Below are 18,772 nucleotides of genomic sequence, written 5' to 3'. Positions count from 1 at the left end.
TGGGGCTGTGGGGCAGTGTAAACTGGAGCCTTGCTGTGGTGGTGCCAGCCTGGCCCGTGGCTGTGTCTCCCAATATTCCCGTGGGGCCGTGTAAGCAGGGATATGGGGGAACAGGTTCCTGGAGCACGTGTTGGTCTTTGTGCAGCTGCTTTCTGCCCTCAGAAACAGGGAAACTGGGCTGTTTGTGTTGCAGAAGTTTCTGAGTTCCTGCAGTTCCTCAGGTTGCAGGAATGCACTTACGGAATGCTTTGGAAATAATTTGGAAATAAAACTCAGATGCTTGATTGGAGTTACTGGCATTAGGTCCAGTGTTAGATCTCTGCTTGGGAAGGGAGAGTCATTCCTAAAGGGAACCTCAGGTTTTGCTTGGTAACAGTGCAACTGCTGTTTCTTAATTCACTTTGTGGGTTTGGAGGCTTTTATCTCTCACTCTGCTTTTCTCTCCCTCTTTTTTTCCAAAAGGACAATGTGAATTATGAGAGAAATGAATGCAAAAAAAAAAAAAAATCTGAGTGTGCAAAGTAATTTCTGGGGGAGGGTGAGAGGAAAACCTGTGTCTGTTCTGTGTGTCATATATTACAATGGCAACCAAAGATCCATGTAAGAAAATGTGTGATTTGTAGCAGCAGGTTTTGTTCAGTCCTGTTCTATATTTGCTTTATTCCCTTCTCTTTTCCTTTGTATCCCTTGGCTGCTTTTGGTGTGTTCCTGAGAAGGTCAGATGTCCCAGACAGATTCAGCTCCAGGCACTGGGCAGAAGGGAAATTCAGCCAGTAGAAAAAACGTGGTGTGATCTCAGTCTTTCCTGGATGAGACATAAAATTTGTTGGGATGGCCAGAAACAATGTGGGCTCTGCCTTGGCACGAGTTTGCAGCTCTTGTGAAGAGGCTCTTTCACTTACTGCCTTAGAGAAACTGAAGTAAACCCTTCCTCTTGCCCTGCACGTGAACAGCTCCTTCCCAACTCTCTCCCAACAGGATTTTCAGTTCAGAGCCCTGAAGAAGGTCCGTATCTTTGATGCTCCCGATGACCTTCCCAAAGAGCGCTCCAGCCTCCTCGCAGTGTCCAACAAATATGGGCTGGTCTTTGCTGGTGGGGGGACCAGCCTGCAGATCTTCCACACCAGAGATCTTCTCATGCAGAACCAGCTGGGAGAAGATCCCAATAAAATCGGTAAGACGCGCTGACATTCCGTGGTCTTTGCAGGGACAGGTTTATGTGGGATTTATGGCACAGAACTCTTGGCTTCTGATACGTGATGCAGACCTTGTCATGCTCTGTCATGGGTTTGAATTGCCACGGGTTCCTGTGTGGGAAGGCAGCAACAATATTTGCTGTACCTGTAGCTGAAGTGAAGTACAGTTCATAGAATCATAGAATATCCTGAGTTGGAAAGGATCCACAAGGATCATCAGTCCAACTCCTGACCCTGCACAGGACACCCCAACAACCCCAGTATATCCCTGAGAGCCTTGTCAAAATGCTCCTTGAGCTCTGGCAGCCTTGGGGCTGTGACCACTGCCCTGTGGAGCCTGTTCGGTGCCCAACCACCCTCTGGGGGAAGAACCTTAATTGCTGTCGGGAACATGTCACCAGGAGCTCTGTGCTCCTGTTCAGGGTCACCTGTGTTTGGTGCCATGCAGTGGGGCTGACTTTTCCCACACACAAATATACCCCTTTCCCTCAGTTTTTCATATTACTTTCGACAGCTGCTGTTAATGGGACTGTGGATTTTTGCATAAACTCGTTCTAATTGTATTTTTTTACAAAAATACAATTGCTATTTAAATTTGTCCCCTTCATTCTGTCTTCTTTTCCTTTTGTGTTTTCAGTGGAGAACGTTCAGAGTACCTTGGTCCCCATGAAGTTTCCTGTGCAGCACCTGGCCCTGAGCTGTGACAATCTCACCCTCTCTGTGTGTATGACGTCCAGTGAGATCGGTTCCTTCATCAGCTTCTTTGATGTCCGCACATTCCTGAATCAGGTACAGTGTGTGCAAAGTGGGTTTGGTTTTGGTTTGGATTTTGGTTTGTTTTTTTTTCCAGAATACAGAAGAAGAGAGGCGTAGCTGGGGTGGGATTTTCTGCGTCTCTCTTTGAGAGATGTCTTGTAAAAGAATTGCTCAGTAAACTCATAAATCTGCGTCTTTTTATCAGTCATTAACTTATAGAAGGGTCAAAACCACTTTGAGCTATGACTTTGGGAGAATTTTGTGCTCAGCTTTGTCTCATGTATTTGTGTTTCCTAAAAGGCAAAGCAGCAGAAACAGGCATTTGCTTACCACAAACTGGCCAAGGACTCGGGGAGCGCGGCCACAGTCAATGACCTGAAGTGGAACCCCGCCAGTCCCACCATGGTGGCCATCTGTCTGTCCGATGGCAGCATCTCTGTCCTGCAGGTCACAGACTCCGTGAAGGTCTACGCCACCCTCCCGTCCTCCGTGGCTGTGACATCTGGTGAGTGGCATCCTCAGGTGGCACAGGGAGTGTTGGGCGCTGAAGAGCGGGCGCACATTGATAGGTGTGAAAACACAGGATGTTTGTCTCGGGAGGAGGTTTCTTAAAGTTAAAAAAAAATCCTTTGCAAGAAGGAAAGATTTAAACTTGAGACCCAGAGTGTGTTGCAATGGAATTGCTCTTTCCCAGTTGATTGGAGCAGCTGAGTCTTGTGAGTTATCAAATGGGCTCACCTGTGGCTTTTGCTGTCTCAGGCTTGACTCTCATTTCCAGGAAAACAGGCAAATAAGCATCATCAGCTGTTGGTTTTTGATCTGTTCAGACTTGCTTTCTCTGTGTCTGGATGATTCCATGTTTAATTCAGATTCATGATTTTTTGCAAGGGGAAAAAAAAAATAGCAGTTTTAATTTACTGGTCCCGTTTTTGTGGGGCCTTGTGACTCTTTGTTTCCTTGGCGCTAATGAAATTATCTTTTTTTTTGCTTAGTGTGTTGGAGCCCAAAGGGAAAACAACTGGCTGTAGGGAGGCAAAATGGCACCGTGGTGCAGTATCTGCCTGTAAGTAGTGTTGGTGGTAAGGCCTTATGTCTGCTCAATACTTTGCAATATGATTTTTTTAATCTCTTTTTTTTTGTTTTTCATCAGAAGCTACAGCATTTGGTCAGGTGGCACACAGTGTGAGCCATGTAATGCTGCCCAAGTGCTTCAGTAATATTCGAGTGTCTTAGGCCAATATTGGGTTTAGTTTAAGGTTTTGCAATGGTCACTAAAAAGTCACAATTTCAGAGTGGTACATGCTGAGTGTTAGAGTGAGTTGCTTTAAAACAGTTCAGCAGGCTTTCTGCAAAACTTGCAGTTGACTTTGTTTGATGTCTTTTCTTTGTATTTAAGAGTTGTTTTATTTGCAGAATCTACAGGAGAAGAAAGTAATCCCTTGTCCTCCTTTTTATGACTCAGACAATCCTGTTAAAGGTACATCTCTTTATTTCTTTTTAACTTGTTTTCTCTTTTAAAATATTTGACTCATTCCTCCTTCTGTTGTCTTTAGTTGTAGCAACTGCATACTGCACTGGTTATGTAATTACAGTGTGATTTAATTCACATATTTAGGAAAAAATGCTATATCTCTAAATTGCATAGAAGAATTACCAGTTGGCCAGAGTCCTGCTCTATTTCTAGAATGTTTTCAATATGCATTTTGAAAGCTATTTTTTGCTCACTGATAGGATAAGACAGTACTGTCACAAGTATTTCCCTTTAGCATGAAGATTTCTGAATATAAATCTAATTCTCCTATTCCACATGAGTTTCACCTCATCACTTTGCCTCTTCAATACAATGCCAGAATAGTAAGTTTAGAAAAGCAGGAATGCTTCATTTGGATATGCCACACCAACACCCATATGTGGAAATGCTGGCATTGTCTCATCTGTGATATCATCAAGCAAACCAAATATATTCTTTTGGCTTGTATTTGAAACTTCTGGGATCAAAGAATTTCCCCCCCTGATAATTCTGATGTTCTGCAGACAAACCATCGAAACTTGGTAGTTAAGGAGTTAGTTGCCATTTTTTTTGTCATTTCCTTTTGTGTGCTGTGCACAGTTAAAATCAAGATAACCAGGAAGTATCATTCTGAAGTGTTTCTGGCTGAGGTATTTGCTTTCTCTTTCAGTTTTGGATGTACTGTGGATTGGCACATACGTCTTTACTATCGTGTATGCAGCAGCTGATGGGACTCTGGAAACAGCCCCAGAAGTGGTCATAGCCATATTGCCTGTAAGTGCCAGCAAGTCACAGCTACACGAGTGTTTGTTGCTTGTTCTTGACTTGTTTATTACAGTGGCAAGTTGCTTTTATTGTTATGTAGAACTCAAGTTTGGTGCTATGGTAAATCATGGTTTTGAGGTTGGGGAGATTCAGTGGAGGAAGTAGGATCCACTTGAAAATCCAATGAGTTCAACCTGTTCTCTGCTGAGATAAAATTAGGACATTATTGGTGTACCCTGATGCAGCTTTATAGGAGATTACTCAGTTTCTCCATTGGAAGATAAATTAGGAATGTTGGTTTTACAGAAAAAGGAAGAGAAGCGACCAGAGAAGTTTGTGAATTTCATGGAGCCGTGCTATGGGAGCTGCACAGAGAGACAGCATCATTATTTCCTCAGCTTTGTTGAGGAGTGGTGAGTGGCAGGAATAGTGGCAAGGTTTTTCCCTTGGTGTTTGTGTCTGAGTGGTCATTCCTTTCCCTATATTGTGTTCCTTCTTTCTGTAAACTATATAATACCTGAGTTCGAGAGAAATTAAATTGCTATTTTGAAAATGCTGTGTGAAGGTACAGCTTATTTCTCCTACATGCTTTATCTCCATGCCAACATACTCATTTGGTGAGAATTTGTATGATTTCATATAGGTACATAAGATAGTTATGACAGATTTTAAACAATCTCCCTTGAGATTTTAAGTTACTGGGTGGGTAAAGCATGACTTTTGTCTCACTTAGTTATGTGTCTGTGTGAAGAAGCTGTTCTAACTTTTCAACTACCTGACTTGGACCATTGTTATTTATGATGATACAGGGTCTGTCAAATCATTGCTTTGAAAGAAAGAAAAAGTTCTGTAGTGATGTACCAGACACGTTTCCCTCATCTTGTCAGGGAAAGTCATTTTTGTATTGTATAACTGTATTCCTAGTTGATTCCTAGTTGCAAATTTATATAGATGATAATGAATTGTGGAGCTGAGGACCTTGCAGTGGACTGTCCTGTTAGTTTTAAGCTGTTTGTGTCCGTGCTTACAGGGATCTGGTTCTGGCAGCTTCAGCAGCTTCCACAGAAGTCAGCATTCTTGCCAAGCAAGGGGATCAGGTAATGTTTTTGTTCCACTTGGAACATTTTGTGTTGTATTTGTGCATGTGTACCTCCTCTTTGCCAGAAATCTAAGTATAACCTGTATAAAACCTGGAATACAATGAGAGGATGAATTTTTTAAAAACACCTCAGAACTAAACAAGCTTCTAAATTGTACAGAATTTTAAGGTAATTCTTAGGTGAACAAGAGATTTGTGTGACACAGAGAGAAAGCACAAACAGAAACAGTGGGTTGTGAACCAAATACCAGAAGTCTGTTTCTCATGATTCATTTAGCAGGCTCAAAATTTGGTCAAGCTCACTTTAATAAAGTGACTCATGTGAGGTGACATGCAGTGATGTGTGAGAAGTCACACACAGATCTGTGAAGGGCCCTGATACTTCTGGCACTTGTTAATGTGAAAAATTTAAGTAGATGCTCTCTAGCTAGTCCTTCAGGCTGGAGTTCTGAACAGAGCTGATCACAGGAAAGCAGTAGTCAAATTAATATTCTCACTTTTTGCAGAACTGGGAATTGTGGCTTTTGGAGGACTCCAGCAGAGCAGAACTTCCTGTGACAGATAAAAGTGATGACACTCTGCCCGTTGGTGTTGCTGTAGACTACACCAGTAACATGCCCATCATGATCAGTAAGTCTTGTTAGTCTTTCTGGTGGAGTAGTCCAAAAATCTCAATGTAGGAGATATTTTTGAGGGGCAGGCTGGTGCTCAGGGTTCTGGGAGATGGTTCTGAAAGGCAGACTGACACACCTCCTGCCTTTTGTACCAAACCAACAGCACGTGGCCTTACTTTTGTGTAAGGATTCAAATGGCAAAGTGTTAAACACAGTTCTTCCTTGGAGCTTTCAGGAGCCTGGTATACTACAGTAACAGACTTGGGAAACAGAGCTCCTGAGCTACACCTGTGTTTCACAGAACTGGGATAATAGTGAGTTTAAATGAGTCATGTTCTAACGCTGGGGATTTCAGGCTGCCTGCAAGGTGTTCTTTATTCTTGTCACTTATGTCCTTTTGCTGAACTGTTTTGTGTGAAGTACATTTGCACTGATCTAAAGCAAAAGTGGGTTGGTTTCAAAGCCCGAAACAGCAAAGATTGTTGAGGTGAATGTGTAGGTTTTAATTCTGCATTAAAGCACAGGGTCTGTACTGCCTAAACCCTGCTGTGCTCTACATCTAGGCAGCTGCACTATTGCTGTACCTTCTGTGCTGCCTGAAGGCTCTTCTGAACACCTTGTCAGAGTCTGAAGCTACATCTGAGCTACTGTGTTGTATCTTAGTGAATTCTGAGAACTCTCCCTTGAAACCCAGAGACAGATTGAAATAGAGATGCCTTCAGGCAGAGTGGGAGGTACTGCAGTCAGGAGTTCCTGAAGAGCACAGGAGGGTGCCAGTTAACTGAGAACTTTACCTGAGTGAAAACCTACAGTAGGGAATTGAGGTCAAACTTGGTACTTGAATGCCAAATTGAATTTGAAGCCTTTTCTCTGTTAATCTATACAGTTACTGGATTAAGGAATCTGTCAGGACAGATTTTTAAAACCTGCAGGGTTTTTAGAAAGGCTTTTGGAGAAGCTTTTTACTAACACATTCTCTGTGTTCTCACAGAGTGCAGCCAATTGGCTTTGCAGTTCACAGCAAGTTTAGGTTGCAAACAAACCTCTTTTGTCCTGGAGCTTGTTCCCATGTGGAAAGTGCCCTTCCCTAGCATGCTTTTCTTGAAGAATCAATAGGTAAAGAAACATGGCCATCCACTGCACTGCCTGACAAACAAGGCACCATGATTATAGCAGATTTTTCCTGCATTCTAGATTATATGAGTTTTTTTGTTTAATTAAGGGCAGTTAAACCATTATTGACTTTTTTATTTAGAAATATAGGGAGCGTTTCACTGTGCTGAGAATTTTTTAACTGAAGCAGACTCACAAAGCAGCTGCAAATAACACAAGTATTTTATATCAGAGGTTCAGATCACAAGGATATTTGTTTGATGTTGGCTTTCTTTAAAGTTAAGAAGCTTCCTATGTAGCAATTCTCTTTGGTACTTTATGGATATGAATGTTAATGAGGTGACAGGACCCAATGGAATATGGGGACTGCTGAAAGGGACAGAGGATTGAAGGAGGGAGCAGCATATCAGTGAGGAAAAAGGACTGCATATTTTGATATGAAAAGGCTTGGCACAGGAATTCATGGGTGGAATTTGGACTTTGTCATTCAGGAGGTGACATCTGAGCGCCAAAATAACTCTTCATCTATGAATTTATGAAACATGAAGTCAGGGACAGAAAGGACAACAAAAGGAAAAAGAGAAAACTGGGCATTTCATAGAGAAGCAAGGGAACAAAAATGCAAATAAAAGCAAGAAGGGAGAAATGTAGGAAATATTGTACTCATCAAGTCACATTAAGGTGGCAATGCCAGTAGGAACAGAACAAGAAATTTTGACTGCAGGACTTACATATGTGGTCTCTTGGCAGGTGATGACAAGATCCTTGCCCCAGCTCCAGTTCTGATCTTGCTCTCTACGGATGGTGTGCTCTGCCCCTTTTACATGATCAACCAAAACCCGGGGGTCAGGTCACTTATTGTGACCCCAGAGCCGCTGCAGTTGGCAGGAGAGAGAGTTCCAAAGTCAGCAGGTAAGTGCTCCAGTGGGGTAGGGGAACACTTGCATTTGTGGATCTGTGTTGTCTTCGTCTGTCAGTTTGGTAGTCAGACATGTATGTGGTCACAGAAAACATTTTTTTTTTTTTCTGTGTAATGATGGGTGCTTTGTGCTCCCAGGACTGTTCTGTGTCCTTTGTGTGAAATCATCTAGTCCTGTCTGTTGTAGGATCTCAAGCACTTTGCAGGCTGTGCTCTTAAACTCAACCTTTGGAGAACAGAGCCAAAGCAGTTTTAGGAGGCCCTTTGTCCAGCTTTGGGGTGCACGATTCTAACTGCACCAGGGGCTGCAGGCTCTGCTTGGGGACAAGGATCAAGCACTTTGCAGACCCAGAGCATGGTCTGCACACTTCAGAGAGGTGATGGTTTTCCTCCATACTTTTGCCACAGGAGGTCATGATGCAAACTAAGGTGTTTGGCTGCAGCTAACCTTACTTAAACGATAGCTTTCTGCAGCTCTGTGAAAATTGTGTCAGCAGGTAAAGAATGGTAGTTTTGTTTTGAATTATAGATGTGTTGCCCTGTGTAGTGTGACACAGGCAGTTTTCTGTGCAGGGGTAGGCAGATAAGCTGATTGTTTTGCTTGTCTGAGTGCAGGAGTAATAACTGCAAAAGCATCATTTTTGTCTCTAAGCCCAAATTTGCTTCTCCTTCCCCATCCCAATGCTGCTGTTTGGCAGCCTGCCCCTCTGCAGCGCTGGCTGGCTTGTGTGCTGATTGCCTGTTTTACTTGAGATGGCAGGAACCTCATCAAAATCAATGGAGAAAGGTGAAGCCTTTTCACAGGAAACTGCAGACAACATTAATCTAGACAGATTGTAGTATTGATCGTGACTTGGACTGTGTGTGCTTTCTGTATGGCTTGCTGAGTTTGGGGACTGCAGGCCCAACTCTGCCATCTCTCTTCCTCACTGTGCTGTCTGTCCAGTGAGTGAGGCAGTGCTGAGCTGTCCCCATCAAACAACATTTGGCCTTGCAATAACTTCTGCCATTAGTCAGTGCAGCCAGATGAGTCTCCTCCTTTCCAATTTGTCTTTTTGCAGGAATCACTGCCCCAACTCCAACCACTCCTCCAACTTCTCTAAAGCCTGACACAGTACCGAGTGTTGCTCCTGCTACTCCTGCCTCAAGTCAGCCTCCCACAGGGGGTGGAGCAGCTGCTTTTTCCTTCATGCCTTCGGCTGTGAAGACACCTGGCTCCTCGGGCAGTGATCCTCCACCGTACGCCTTTGCCACTGATGCCTCCAAGCAAGCCCAGACTCCTGCTCTGACTGGAGCAGCAACATTCTCCTCTGCTGCTTCTAAGGCATCCATGACTCCTCCTGTGGGCACCAGTACAGCTACTGCCACCTCCTTTCCTTTTGGATCCATGAACTTTAAGCCAGCTGCAGACAGCTCACCTGGGCCACCGCTCTCCACAGCTCCTGCTGCACAGAAGTCATCTTTTGCACCTTCAGCTTCTTCAGTCAAAGTGAACCTCAATGAGAAGTAAATAGATAAATAGTGAATGCAGGGGCTGGTTACTTCTTAAATTGCTCTAGGCATGGATATTGTATGGTAGTTCTGAAGATGGTGTCTGGCTTTTTGCCCTGACAGGTGTTCCCCATGCTCCCAAGAGAGCACTGAGGAAGCCTATCTTTAAGATGTAGCTGTCTCAGCTGTGAAAACCCTCAGTGCTTCCCATGCCAGAGGTTATGTTCATGGGTAGGATATAAGTGAAGGGACAATGCCAAAAATTAGACTTATAATTTACCAAACTGCCTGAGACCTAGGAGGGTTTTTTTATGTGTCTTCTTCATAGGCATCAAATGGCAATTCCATGCCTTGGTTTGATGCAAATCGTAGTTAAAAACTCTGGGATTTGAAATCCCTTCTGTCTGGGACTGATTTATTGAGGTGGTGAATAGCACAAGAGTGTTTGTTGAAGGTTCCTTCCCCCAACCTGAAGAGTAACTTGGAGAGCTGAGGGGAAGCTGTATCCACAGCTGATCGATGGCTTTGCCTCTCCTGTGTTCGACAGAAGGTGTCAGACCTTTTGGTTTTGTTCCTAAATGGATGCTTGGTCACTGAACACAGGATCTGGAATCTTTAAAGCTTGTTCACACCAACTAAAAAAAATAATATTGATTAGAAACTATGCAAAATGGGTTTGAGTGAATGTTCTCAGATTTCATATACCCACTCTTCCCTCCAACTCCTGAGACTTGCTCTCTGTTTTTAGAAAAAATGGTTTAAAACACAGAGCTATGATAATTGAAGCTGCTTTATATAGAAAGCAACTTTTATGTAAATGTATCACAAGAAATTTCCAATGGTTCAAATGATTTTTTTTTTTTTTAATTGGGAAAATCTTTACTACACCAGGATCTGATGGGAGCTCTTAGGGCTTTTTATATCTTGTGTATAAAGCAAATGATACACCAGTGAATTGGCTGAATATTTAAATTGGCTGCCTTGAGGAGATGAGTTTTGCAGATGAATAGAAATTCATATTTTCTAGCAGAATTTTTGCTTGAGCCTTGCTGTGAGGATGACACTGAAGGGCAGCTCAGATTTGCTATAGTTGGTGCAAAATGACGAGGTGCATTTTGAAGCAGTGTAGTACTTTTTGCTGGCATTTGGCTTTTGCTCACTGGGTGGGTCTGTGGTAGAAGTCTTTGTGGTTCCATGTGTTCAGAAATTATCCTGAGTGGCTCCTCCCCACCATCTCCAGAAGCTACCCTCCTGATGTTATAGGTGGAGCTTGAGTTGCTGCTGATTCCAGTGGATGCTGATTCATGGGAACTTAATGCTTCATTTTGGAGGGAGGGAGGCAGTGGGATCATTTCAGAGCTGAAAGATGTTCTGCTTTTTGTTGCAGGTTCACTGCTGTAGACACCTCTTCTCCCACGAGCAGCAGTGGCCAATGCACTTCCACAATGTTTTCCTTCTCAACCACTTCAAAACCTGCTTCTGGAGGTTCTCTGAGCCAGTCCACACCTGTCCCAGCCTCTCCTGCCACACCACTGAAGACTTCATCCCCTGTGCCTCCCACGGGTAGGAGACTGATCCTGTTGTTAGGAATAGTGCATTATAAACAATGTTCTAAAAGTCTTAGGCCATAGAGAGCTTTATTTGGCTTCTTTCTTTCTTGGTTCTCTTGCTTTAATGACCCTCCTGATTAGAACACCATAATGATGTGATGAATTTAGTCTTGAAACTGAGCAGTTTTTCCATTTGTGCTCTTCATTCCTCAGAGAGACATATGTGAAACAATTACATTCAGCTGCTTACATTCATCCACAAGTTCTGGCATTTTCAGGGCTCTGTAATGCAGCTCTGATTATGAATGTTTCTGGGCAGTCACACAAATTGATGCCTTTCTTTGCATCTGGATTGACTAGAGTTCAAAAGGATCACAAATGAGTTCAAATCAGATGGCACTCACTTCTTAGCAGAATGATAGTCCATCTCTCAAATGATTGTGTGACTGGGGGTCTCGAGGTCCTCAGGAGTGGTACAACCAGCTACTGTAGAGTAGCAGTTTTTACTGGGTTTACTGCAAAGTGGCAGTTTTTACTGTTAGCCAGTTTTCACTGGGTGGGAGTGAAAAGGCACCTGAGGAAGGTGTGTTCTTGGGCTAGGGCACATAGCACTGCTGCTGTTGTATTTGACAGCAGTGATTATGTGTCTGATCACAACCTGTTTTCTCAACCTTTGTATAAGTTCATAAATTACTGTTCCTCTTCTTAAATCCCAGTGGCACGTCCTGCTCAAAATGTTCCTTCAGCTTCCTTAGTACAGAAGACACCCAAAATCACCCCATCTGCAGCAAAGCCAAGCTCTGCTCAGGTAACAGGAACTGGACTGGGTTCTTCAGAGGGTGAATATTTTGCATGACCCATCAATTGCTTAGAATTCCTTGGACAGAATTCTTAAGTCCAAGAATTAACTAGCTTTTGACATTTAAATAATAGCAAATCTGTGGTTCTAAAACAACGTTCTCTGCACGTCTCTGCTGTGTTTTGATCTGTGTTGTTATAATCAGAGTTATCTGGTGTCTGAATGGAGTTTCTAACATGAGACCTTTTTTGATATTCTAAACTCTCTCTTGCAATGGATATATCCTTTAATATTGGTTTTGGGTTTTTTTTCCCCAGGGCAAATCAGCACTCCCCAATGCAGCTTTAGAAAAACAGACCCACCAGTGGAAGGATTCAGATCCTGTCATAGCAGGAATCAGAGAGGAGGTGAGATTTTGAAGCAGTTTTCTACCTTTTAGAAACTGTTAAGACCACAGACACTTCAGTTCAGCCGTGTTCTGATGGTGCCTGTAAGTAGCTTAGGAATCAGAATGGAAATTTTTCCCAAGATAATCAGCCTGGTTTGTAGTTGCTGTCTGTGTGTCCTCTTCATTCATCTTCACTCACTGTGCTAAAAAGATGGACTATTCTTTCCTGTTAAATGTTCAAGAGAAATTTCCCGCTTTGGCTGCAAAGTGCCAGGTGTTCATGGTGCAATTGAAGCATGATCCAGGAGCTGTGACATTTGTTCCAGACCCTGCTGTGTTTCATTGGCTGCACTTTCTTCCTCTTGACTTTGCAGATTGCACATTTTCAAAAGGAGATGGAGGAGCTGAAGGCCCGGACTTCCAAAGCCTGTTTCCAAGTTGGAACTCCAGAGGAAATGAAGATGTTGCGAACCGAGTCAGATGATCTTCACACCTTCCTCTTGGAAATTAAAGAGACAACAGAGGTGAGCAGGGTATCTTCAAACTGTAAACCATTTAGCTCCTCAGCAGTGACTGTTCCTCACCTGATGTTCCTTCTTAACCTGCCAAAGCTGAACTGATGTAGATGGAACATCTGACTCTGCCGTGTTAATGTGGGGGTGACATTTGCATTTGTGCTTTCAGGCAGATGCTTACAAAAGCCCTTGTGCTGGAGATGGCAATGAGAACCTACTTTGAACCTTGTCCCATCTGTTCTATTTCTATTTGCAGTCACTTCATGGAGATATTAGTATTCTGAAGACAACCTTGCTGGAGGGATTTGCAGGGGTAGAAGAGGCTAAAGAACAGAACGAACAGAACCGTAGTTCGGGGTATTTACACTTGCTCTATAAGAAACCTTTGGATCCCAAGAGTGAAGCACAGCTTCAGGTATGAAAATAGAGAGTTTTAAATAAAATATAACCGAGGTTTGCATGTGCAAGTGCTCAGCATTGTTGTTCTGCCCTAGGTGTTTGCTGTTTCAACATAGTCTAGCAAAAGTGCAGTGAGCTTTGTTTTCCATGAGTTTAAAGACACTGAAAATCTTCTCCTAAAGCTCCTCCCTGTTGTTGCTGTTTGCAGTGATTCAAAACTCCTGCTGAAGGGAAGTAGTTCACCTGAGATCCAAGTCTATTCTAAGCTTAGAATGTGACTCTTGACATCCTGTTCCTTCTCAACCTGTAATATTTGCTCAGGGATTTCAGATAAAAGAGTGTTGGGGTTTTTTTCCTACACTTTATAGAAGAGTTCTTGGAATTATTTTTATCTTCAGCAAGTGCCTTATGGAACAATTTGATTTATTATGACTTACAGAATTGTGTGGTTAATTTCATGGATGGTGGAGCATAAAGCTTAATGATATTCTAAAAGCTGGGGCACAAAGGAAAATAACCAGCAGTACATAAAGAGGCTTTCAAAGACATGAAAGAAAAATGGGGGTGAAGCACTCTTTGTTATAGCTCTGGTGATGAGGGCTATTTAACCCTAAGCAAAATAGAGTGAATGTGCCCTACAAATGATACTTGGTCTTTTATACACTGATAAGTTCCCCTCAAGAAGTTTGACTGGCAGGCTGAAGGCATAATTGAATGTGATCTTTGTGGCAGGAATTATCAGGAGTAGGCATGCAGTTATTAGAAATGAGCTGACACAAAGTCATTTCTTTCAGGTCTGATCTCTGATCTTCACCTGGGTTCTGTAGATTGATTCACAGTCTTAATTGCACCCCTTGCTTTGATGTCCAGTATGTCTCTGTAACAGTTCAAGCTTATGCTTGTGACTTCAGAGATAATCTTGAAATGCATGTTTCCCTGTTCTAGAGAGAGGATCACAAGGAAAGGCTAACACACTGAGAGAGAAGTGGAAGTGGATTGGAATGTAAGGAGAGACCTTTCAGGTCAACTTTCTGAAAGTTTGTGAGGAAGCTCTGCTCTGACTCTTAAATTTTGCTCAGTCTGCATGATCCCCATTCTCCTGGGTGAGAAAAGCTCCCTTAGTCAGCTTTGTGTGTTAGTTTTCAATGAAATTTTAAAGACCCTGAAAACTTTCTGATGTCCAGCCATATTGATTTGGTATCCAGAGAGTTGCTGCTATATAGTTGCTGGAGAGAGAAAACTTGGCCTTGGCAGTGTGTAACACTAAGCCCACAGCAGAATTAGGTTTGGTTTCAGGCTGGGGATGTCCCACTAGAATTTCATGCTGTGTCTTGAAAACACTTGCAGTGGAATTTTTCCCAAGCCATGTTCCTTGGCTGCTTCATTGTTGTATTCTAAGTGAGCATTCTGTTGGGATGAGCTGGAACCAACTGCAGTTGCCATTTCCAATTTACAAGATCAGAGTTCAAACCATGGCCATGCCATGCCAAGCTGGAGGGATGACAGTAATGAGACTGAGTGCTGGGTTTGTTTAAGGAGCAGGGCTTGAGGCCAGGGGTCTCTGGCTTAGCTGTGGCAGTTGTGCAACTGTGTGGTCAGGGATAAGTCACTTTACTCTCCGTGCTTGCTTTTTATTCATTTTTTTTCTTTCCTACCTATAAAAATCAAATTAATTCCTTGCCTTAATGTGGGAGTTGTGAGCATTTGTGAATGCTTTCATGAATCATAGTCTGTGAACGCTGGTCTCCCAGAGCCTTGCGAATTGCCTGCAAAGCTTTGATCACTTAGAATTGTTAGAAGTTTCAGCGTTATAAAATGGGAGCAAATGACTCATGTTCTGTGAAATGACATTTGAAATAAGGATTGTTTTGTACAATGCCTGGTGTTTGTAAAACCCTTTCTTTAAAGATCTGGCAATGTTTTGCAAATATTATGGAAAGTATTATTTCTAGAGAGAGAAATGAGAGCTGGGGTAAAATGCCCAAGCTGAAACCTTTGTGTGTCCCGTTGACTGATAAGTAAATTTTCTCTATGTTTGGTTCTGTTGTGCTGGTAAAACTTTCCAGGCAGAAATATGGGGAAGTGCTGCATGGCTTGGACTGAATGAACCCAAAGAGTCTTCAGCTTCTGAAACTGAGATTTCTGAATTGAATTAAAAACTGACTTTATCTTGCATGGTAGGAAATCCGGCGCTTGCACCAGTACGTGAAGTTTGCTGTTCAGGATGTGAATGATGTTCTGGATTTGGAGTGGGATCGGCATCTGGAACAGAAGAGAAAGCAGAAGTAAGCAATTGAAATTGGAGTACAGAACTACTATAAAGAACACATCAGTGAATTGGGAATTAGTTTCTAATCAACAGACAGAAGCCTTTTAGCAGGATGATCTTTTTTCAAGGGGTCTGGGAGTAAAGCTTGGCTAAGACACCTACTGGGAGCTACAGGTTTAGACTCTCTGGCTTCATACGTGTTACATACGTTGCTGTGTCTCTGTGTACAGTGAAAACAGTGCTTATAGAAAGAACCTGTAAGGCTTGTAGAAATCCATTGATGGTAGCTAATGAAACCTTACTAATAGATAAAACATCATGAAGAAAATGAGCTAAATGAATAAACTGGCAGCATATCTAAAGGAGAAATATGCACTGGAGATGAACTGAACTTCTTTGTTGTTCAAACCAAACCACGTTTGACCTCACTGAGTTTAAGTCGCCAGAACCACTAAACCTCACTGAGTTTTAAGTAGCCAGAACCACTTGGTGTTTGCTTGCCTGCCTGTGGCCAGATATACAGAATGGTCCTTATCTCTTGATCTGATCCCTTCAGGCGTCTGATCGTTCCTGAGCGAGAGACTTTGTTTAACACCCTGGCTAATAACCGGGAAATAATCAACCAGCAGAGGAAGAGACTAAATCACCTGGTGAACAGCCTGCAGCAGCTCCGCCTGTATAATCAGACATCTCAGTGGAGTGTTCCCAGCGATACATCTCTCAGCAGTGCTCAGAGGTATGTGTAACATGAATTTCTGAGTGGGGTTGACACTCCTCCTCTCTTGCCCCTAGCAGTGTGCAAAGGTGCATCCTCCAAAGAATGATGTTTTGTGGGCATGGTGTGGGAGGACAGGATGTCCCTAAAAATTACACTAAACTATGCCTAGGTGATATAGAAGCTCATTGGTTATATTCTGTGACACACCGTTCGATGCTGTGTCAGAAATTTCCCCTAGAAGTTAAGGGGTTTTATAGTAAATGGGATAATAGAGCCTCCAGGCTGAGATACTGCTGGTTGTCTGTCTGAGTTTGGGAGAAGAAGTGAATAGCTCTTGAAGTTTCTAAAATAGTTGTTTAAATCACACAGTGTCTAGAGGAGCAGATTGTTCTTCCAGTGGTTCTAGTGGCTCTTTTGGCCCACTTCTGTTCCTGATTTGTTTGGCTTCTTTCTGCTGATCATGTTTTTTCACTGCTCTGCTTTGTCCCAGTTTTGACAGCGACCTTGAAAGCCTGCGCAATGCTTTGATGAAAACTACCTTGAAATCACAAGCCAAACCTCTGCCTAAAGCACCTGGTAATTTATTCTTTCTTCCTGGCATTCACACCATAAATGTGAATTACTTTTTTTTTTGACTCGCAGTTCGATTACAGACTAATAACTGTCTTCCATTTTTCAGCTAAGTTGTCCCCAGTGAAGCAGGCACAGTTGAGGAATTTCCTAGCCAAGAGGAAAACTCCACCAATTAGGTCTACAGCTCCAGGTAAACCTTTAGTTGCTGTAGAAGTCTGAAGTGATTTCCAGGAGGACTGACTGTAGGACTCAGTCCTGACATTAGCTTTTGGCTTCTCAACACGTGCTTCTCCTTTCCTGTTCCCCCATCTGCTCTCAGTAAGAATTTCCTTCAGTTACTGTCTGGTTGAAGGCTGCCTTTCCTGGCAGCTAAGAAGTCAAACCCTAACAATGCAGGATTAAAACAAGCCAATAGAAGAGCATCCTAAAATAGGGTGCACCTGTTGTGGCTGTTGGGCTGGATGGTCCCCTCAACTTAATACACACATGATTTTGTTTCTGATATTGCAGCGAGTTTGTCCCGATCTGCCTTCCTGTCCACAAGATATTATGAAGATTTGGATGAAGTCAGCTCAACATCCTCAGTTTCCCAGTCACTGGAGAATGATGATTCCCAAGCAGTGGACCAGGAAGAAGAGGCTGCTCCAGTCCAGATCCCTCGTCATGCTCCTGTGGTCCGAACTCCCTCCATCCAGCCTGGTTTGATGGCTCAGTCTCCGTCCTTTGGGAAGCAGCACCTCTCCCTGGGTACTTTGCATGAGTTGTGTTTGCAGTGCCTCTTCAATTCTGAGTATGTTCTTGTGGGTATCTTTAACCACTGTATCCATTGCCAGTGCTTCAGGCCCTGGAGAAGTGAGATTGCAGGAGGCAGATTTATGCTGCCAAGTTCCCAGGAGCAGTAGCAGAGTGGCATTGTTAACTCGTGAACTTGAGCTAAAAGTACTAAAAGACCTTGACTCATTGACTGTGTTTTCATGATAGCCTGGTTCTTTCAGACTGGAGTGACCTAAAATACTGCCCTAAAGACTAGGAAACTGAAGTACTGCTGCATTTGGTTGATGTGGCCAAGGTTAGGAGTTCTGAGCCCAGCAAGTCTCACTAAGAACTGTATTTGCATACACTCAGTTTTCCTTGTGTGAGAGAGGTTTTTTTAATCTCTGAAGCCAGAGAGAAAAATAAAGTGTCAGCAGAAGTGTCTGTAACAGCAAACTTAAAGTCTTCTAATGCACTGAAATGACATCTATTGAGACTTACTTGCTGAATTCCTTGGGATACACCAAAACTGCCAGGGACAGATTGTGTTGATTGTTTTGAAAGGTCTGCACATCAGTCCTGTCAGAAGGAAACTGTGCACTTAGAGGAACTGCAGTTCAGCAAAGGCTTTCAAAGACTTGCCTGATTTGTAGAGATACAGTGGACTGTAATGTTTTTGTGCATTTTGTTTTTTTAGTGCCTACGTCTTCAAACAGAATCATACCACAGGGGGCAGACAGCACAATGCTTGCAACAAAGACTGTGAAACACGGGGCCCCTGCTCCCACTGTCACTGTTCCAGCACCACAAGCAGCAGCTGCTGCAGCTCTGCAGAGGCAGATGGCTGCTAACCAGTCCCCAGGTAAAAGGATGGCTAATTGCCCAGGTGACCTCTGAGCAGCTGAATGTGGCTTTCACAGGAATTTATTTCTCTCAGAGGAGAAGATCATCAGACAAAATGTGACGCAGATCTGTAGTTGTTGCATCTCTGAGCTATCCAGTGCTTCTTTGTCTTCCTTCTTCCTGGAAGCTGCTGGTACAAAATGCCTGAGGAATTCCCACCTCAAACTTCTTCTGCCTTTCTCATCTGTGCAGTGGCAGAAATATCGATGAGGTCCTGGCACAACCATTGATCTGTGTGCAGGAAACTCTTGGAGAGCAGAGAAAGGATGTCACTGGCCTATATTAATAACTATTCATTATTAGCTATGCAATTAAAGATCTGAATTGTAAAACAAATTAATATTGAAATTTAAATTTGAAGGTGAACTGTTAAGTCTAGCCTTGGATTTGCTTGTAAGGTTTTGAGTTGACAGGAGAAAGGTTCCCCAATCTAAACTTTTCC

General features: G+C 43.0%; 1 protein-coding gene across 2 annotated transcripts in view; it reads left to right on the top strand.

Moving 5' to 3' along the window:
- The window catches only part of NUP214 (nucleoporin 214), a 41,247-nt gene that overhangs the window by 651 nt on the left and 21,824 nt on the right, over nt 1-18,772 (top strand). For both annotated transcript variants that reach the window (XM_027649924.1, XM_027649923.1), the window contains exons 2-23: nt 979-1,174; nt 1,834-1,985; nt 2,253-2,457; nt 2,945-3,015; nt 3,366-3,429; nt 4,133-4,236; nt 4,534-4,640; nt 5,258-5,324; nt 5,833-5,956; nt 7,804-7,965; nt 9,034-9,478; nt 10,851-11,026; nt 11,730-11,821; nt 12,130-12,219; nt 12,575-12,724; nt 12,972-13,130; nt 15,296-15,399; nt 15,940-16,119; nt 16,592-16,677; nt 16,781-16,864; nt 17,185-17,421; nt 18,125-18,289. In XM_027649924.1, coding sequence (XP_027505725.1) covers nt 979-1,174; nt 1,834-1,985; nt 2,253-2,457; nt 2,945-3,015; nt 3,366-3,429; nt 4,133-4,236; nt 4,534-4,640; nt 5,258-5,324; nt 5,833-5,956; nt 7,804-7,965; nt 9,034-9,478; nt 10,851-11,026; nt 11,730-11,821; nt 12,130-12,219; nt 12,575-12,724; nt 12,972-13,130; nt 15,296-15,399; nt 15,940-16,119; nt 16,592-16,677; nt 16,781-16,864; nt 17,185-17,421; nt 18,125-18,289 — 3,220 coding nt within the window. The remainder of the gene's footprint in view (nt 1-978; nt 1,175-1,833; nt 1,986-2,252; nt 2,458-2,944; nt 3,016-3,365; nt 3,430-4,132; nt 4,237-4,533; nt 4,641-5,257; nt 5,325-5,832; nt 5,957-7,803; nt 7,966-9,033; nt 9,479-10,850; nt 11,027-11,729; nt 11,822-12,129; nt 12,220-12,574; nt 12,725-12,971; nt 13,131-15,295; nt 15,400-15,939; nt 16,120-16,591; nt 16,678-16,780; nt 16,865-17,184; nt 17,422-18,124; nt 18,290-18,772) is intronic.

This window comes from Corapipo altera, unplaced genomic scaffold, assembly GCF_003945725.1.
Source record: "Corapipo altera isolate COAL_440 unplaced genomic scaffold, ASM394572v1 268, whole genome shotgun sequence".
Taxonomy (NCBI): domain Eukaryota; kingdom Metazoa; phylum Chordata; class Aves; order Passeriformes; family Pipridae; genus Corapipo; species Corapipo altera.
Note: the sequence above shows the minus strand (reverse complement) of the source record. Positions and strands in the feature narration are given on the sequence as shown.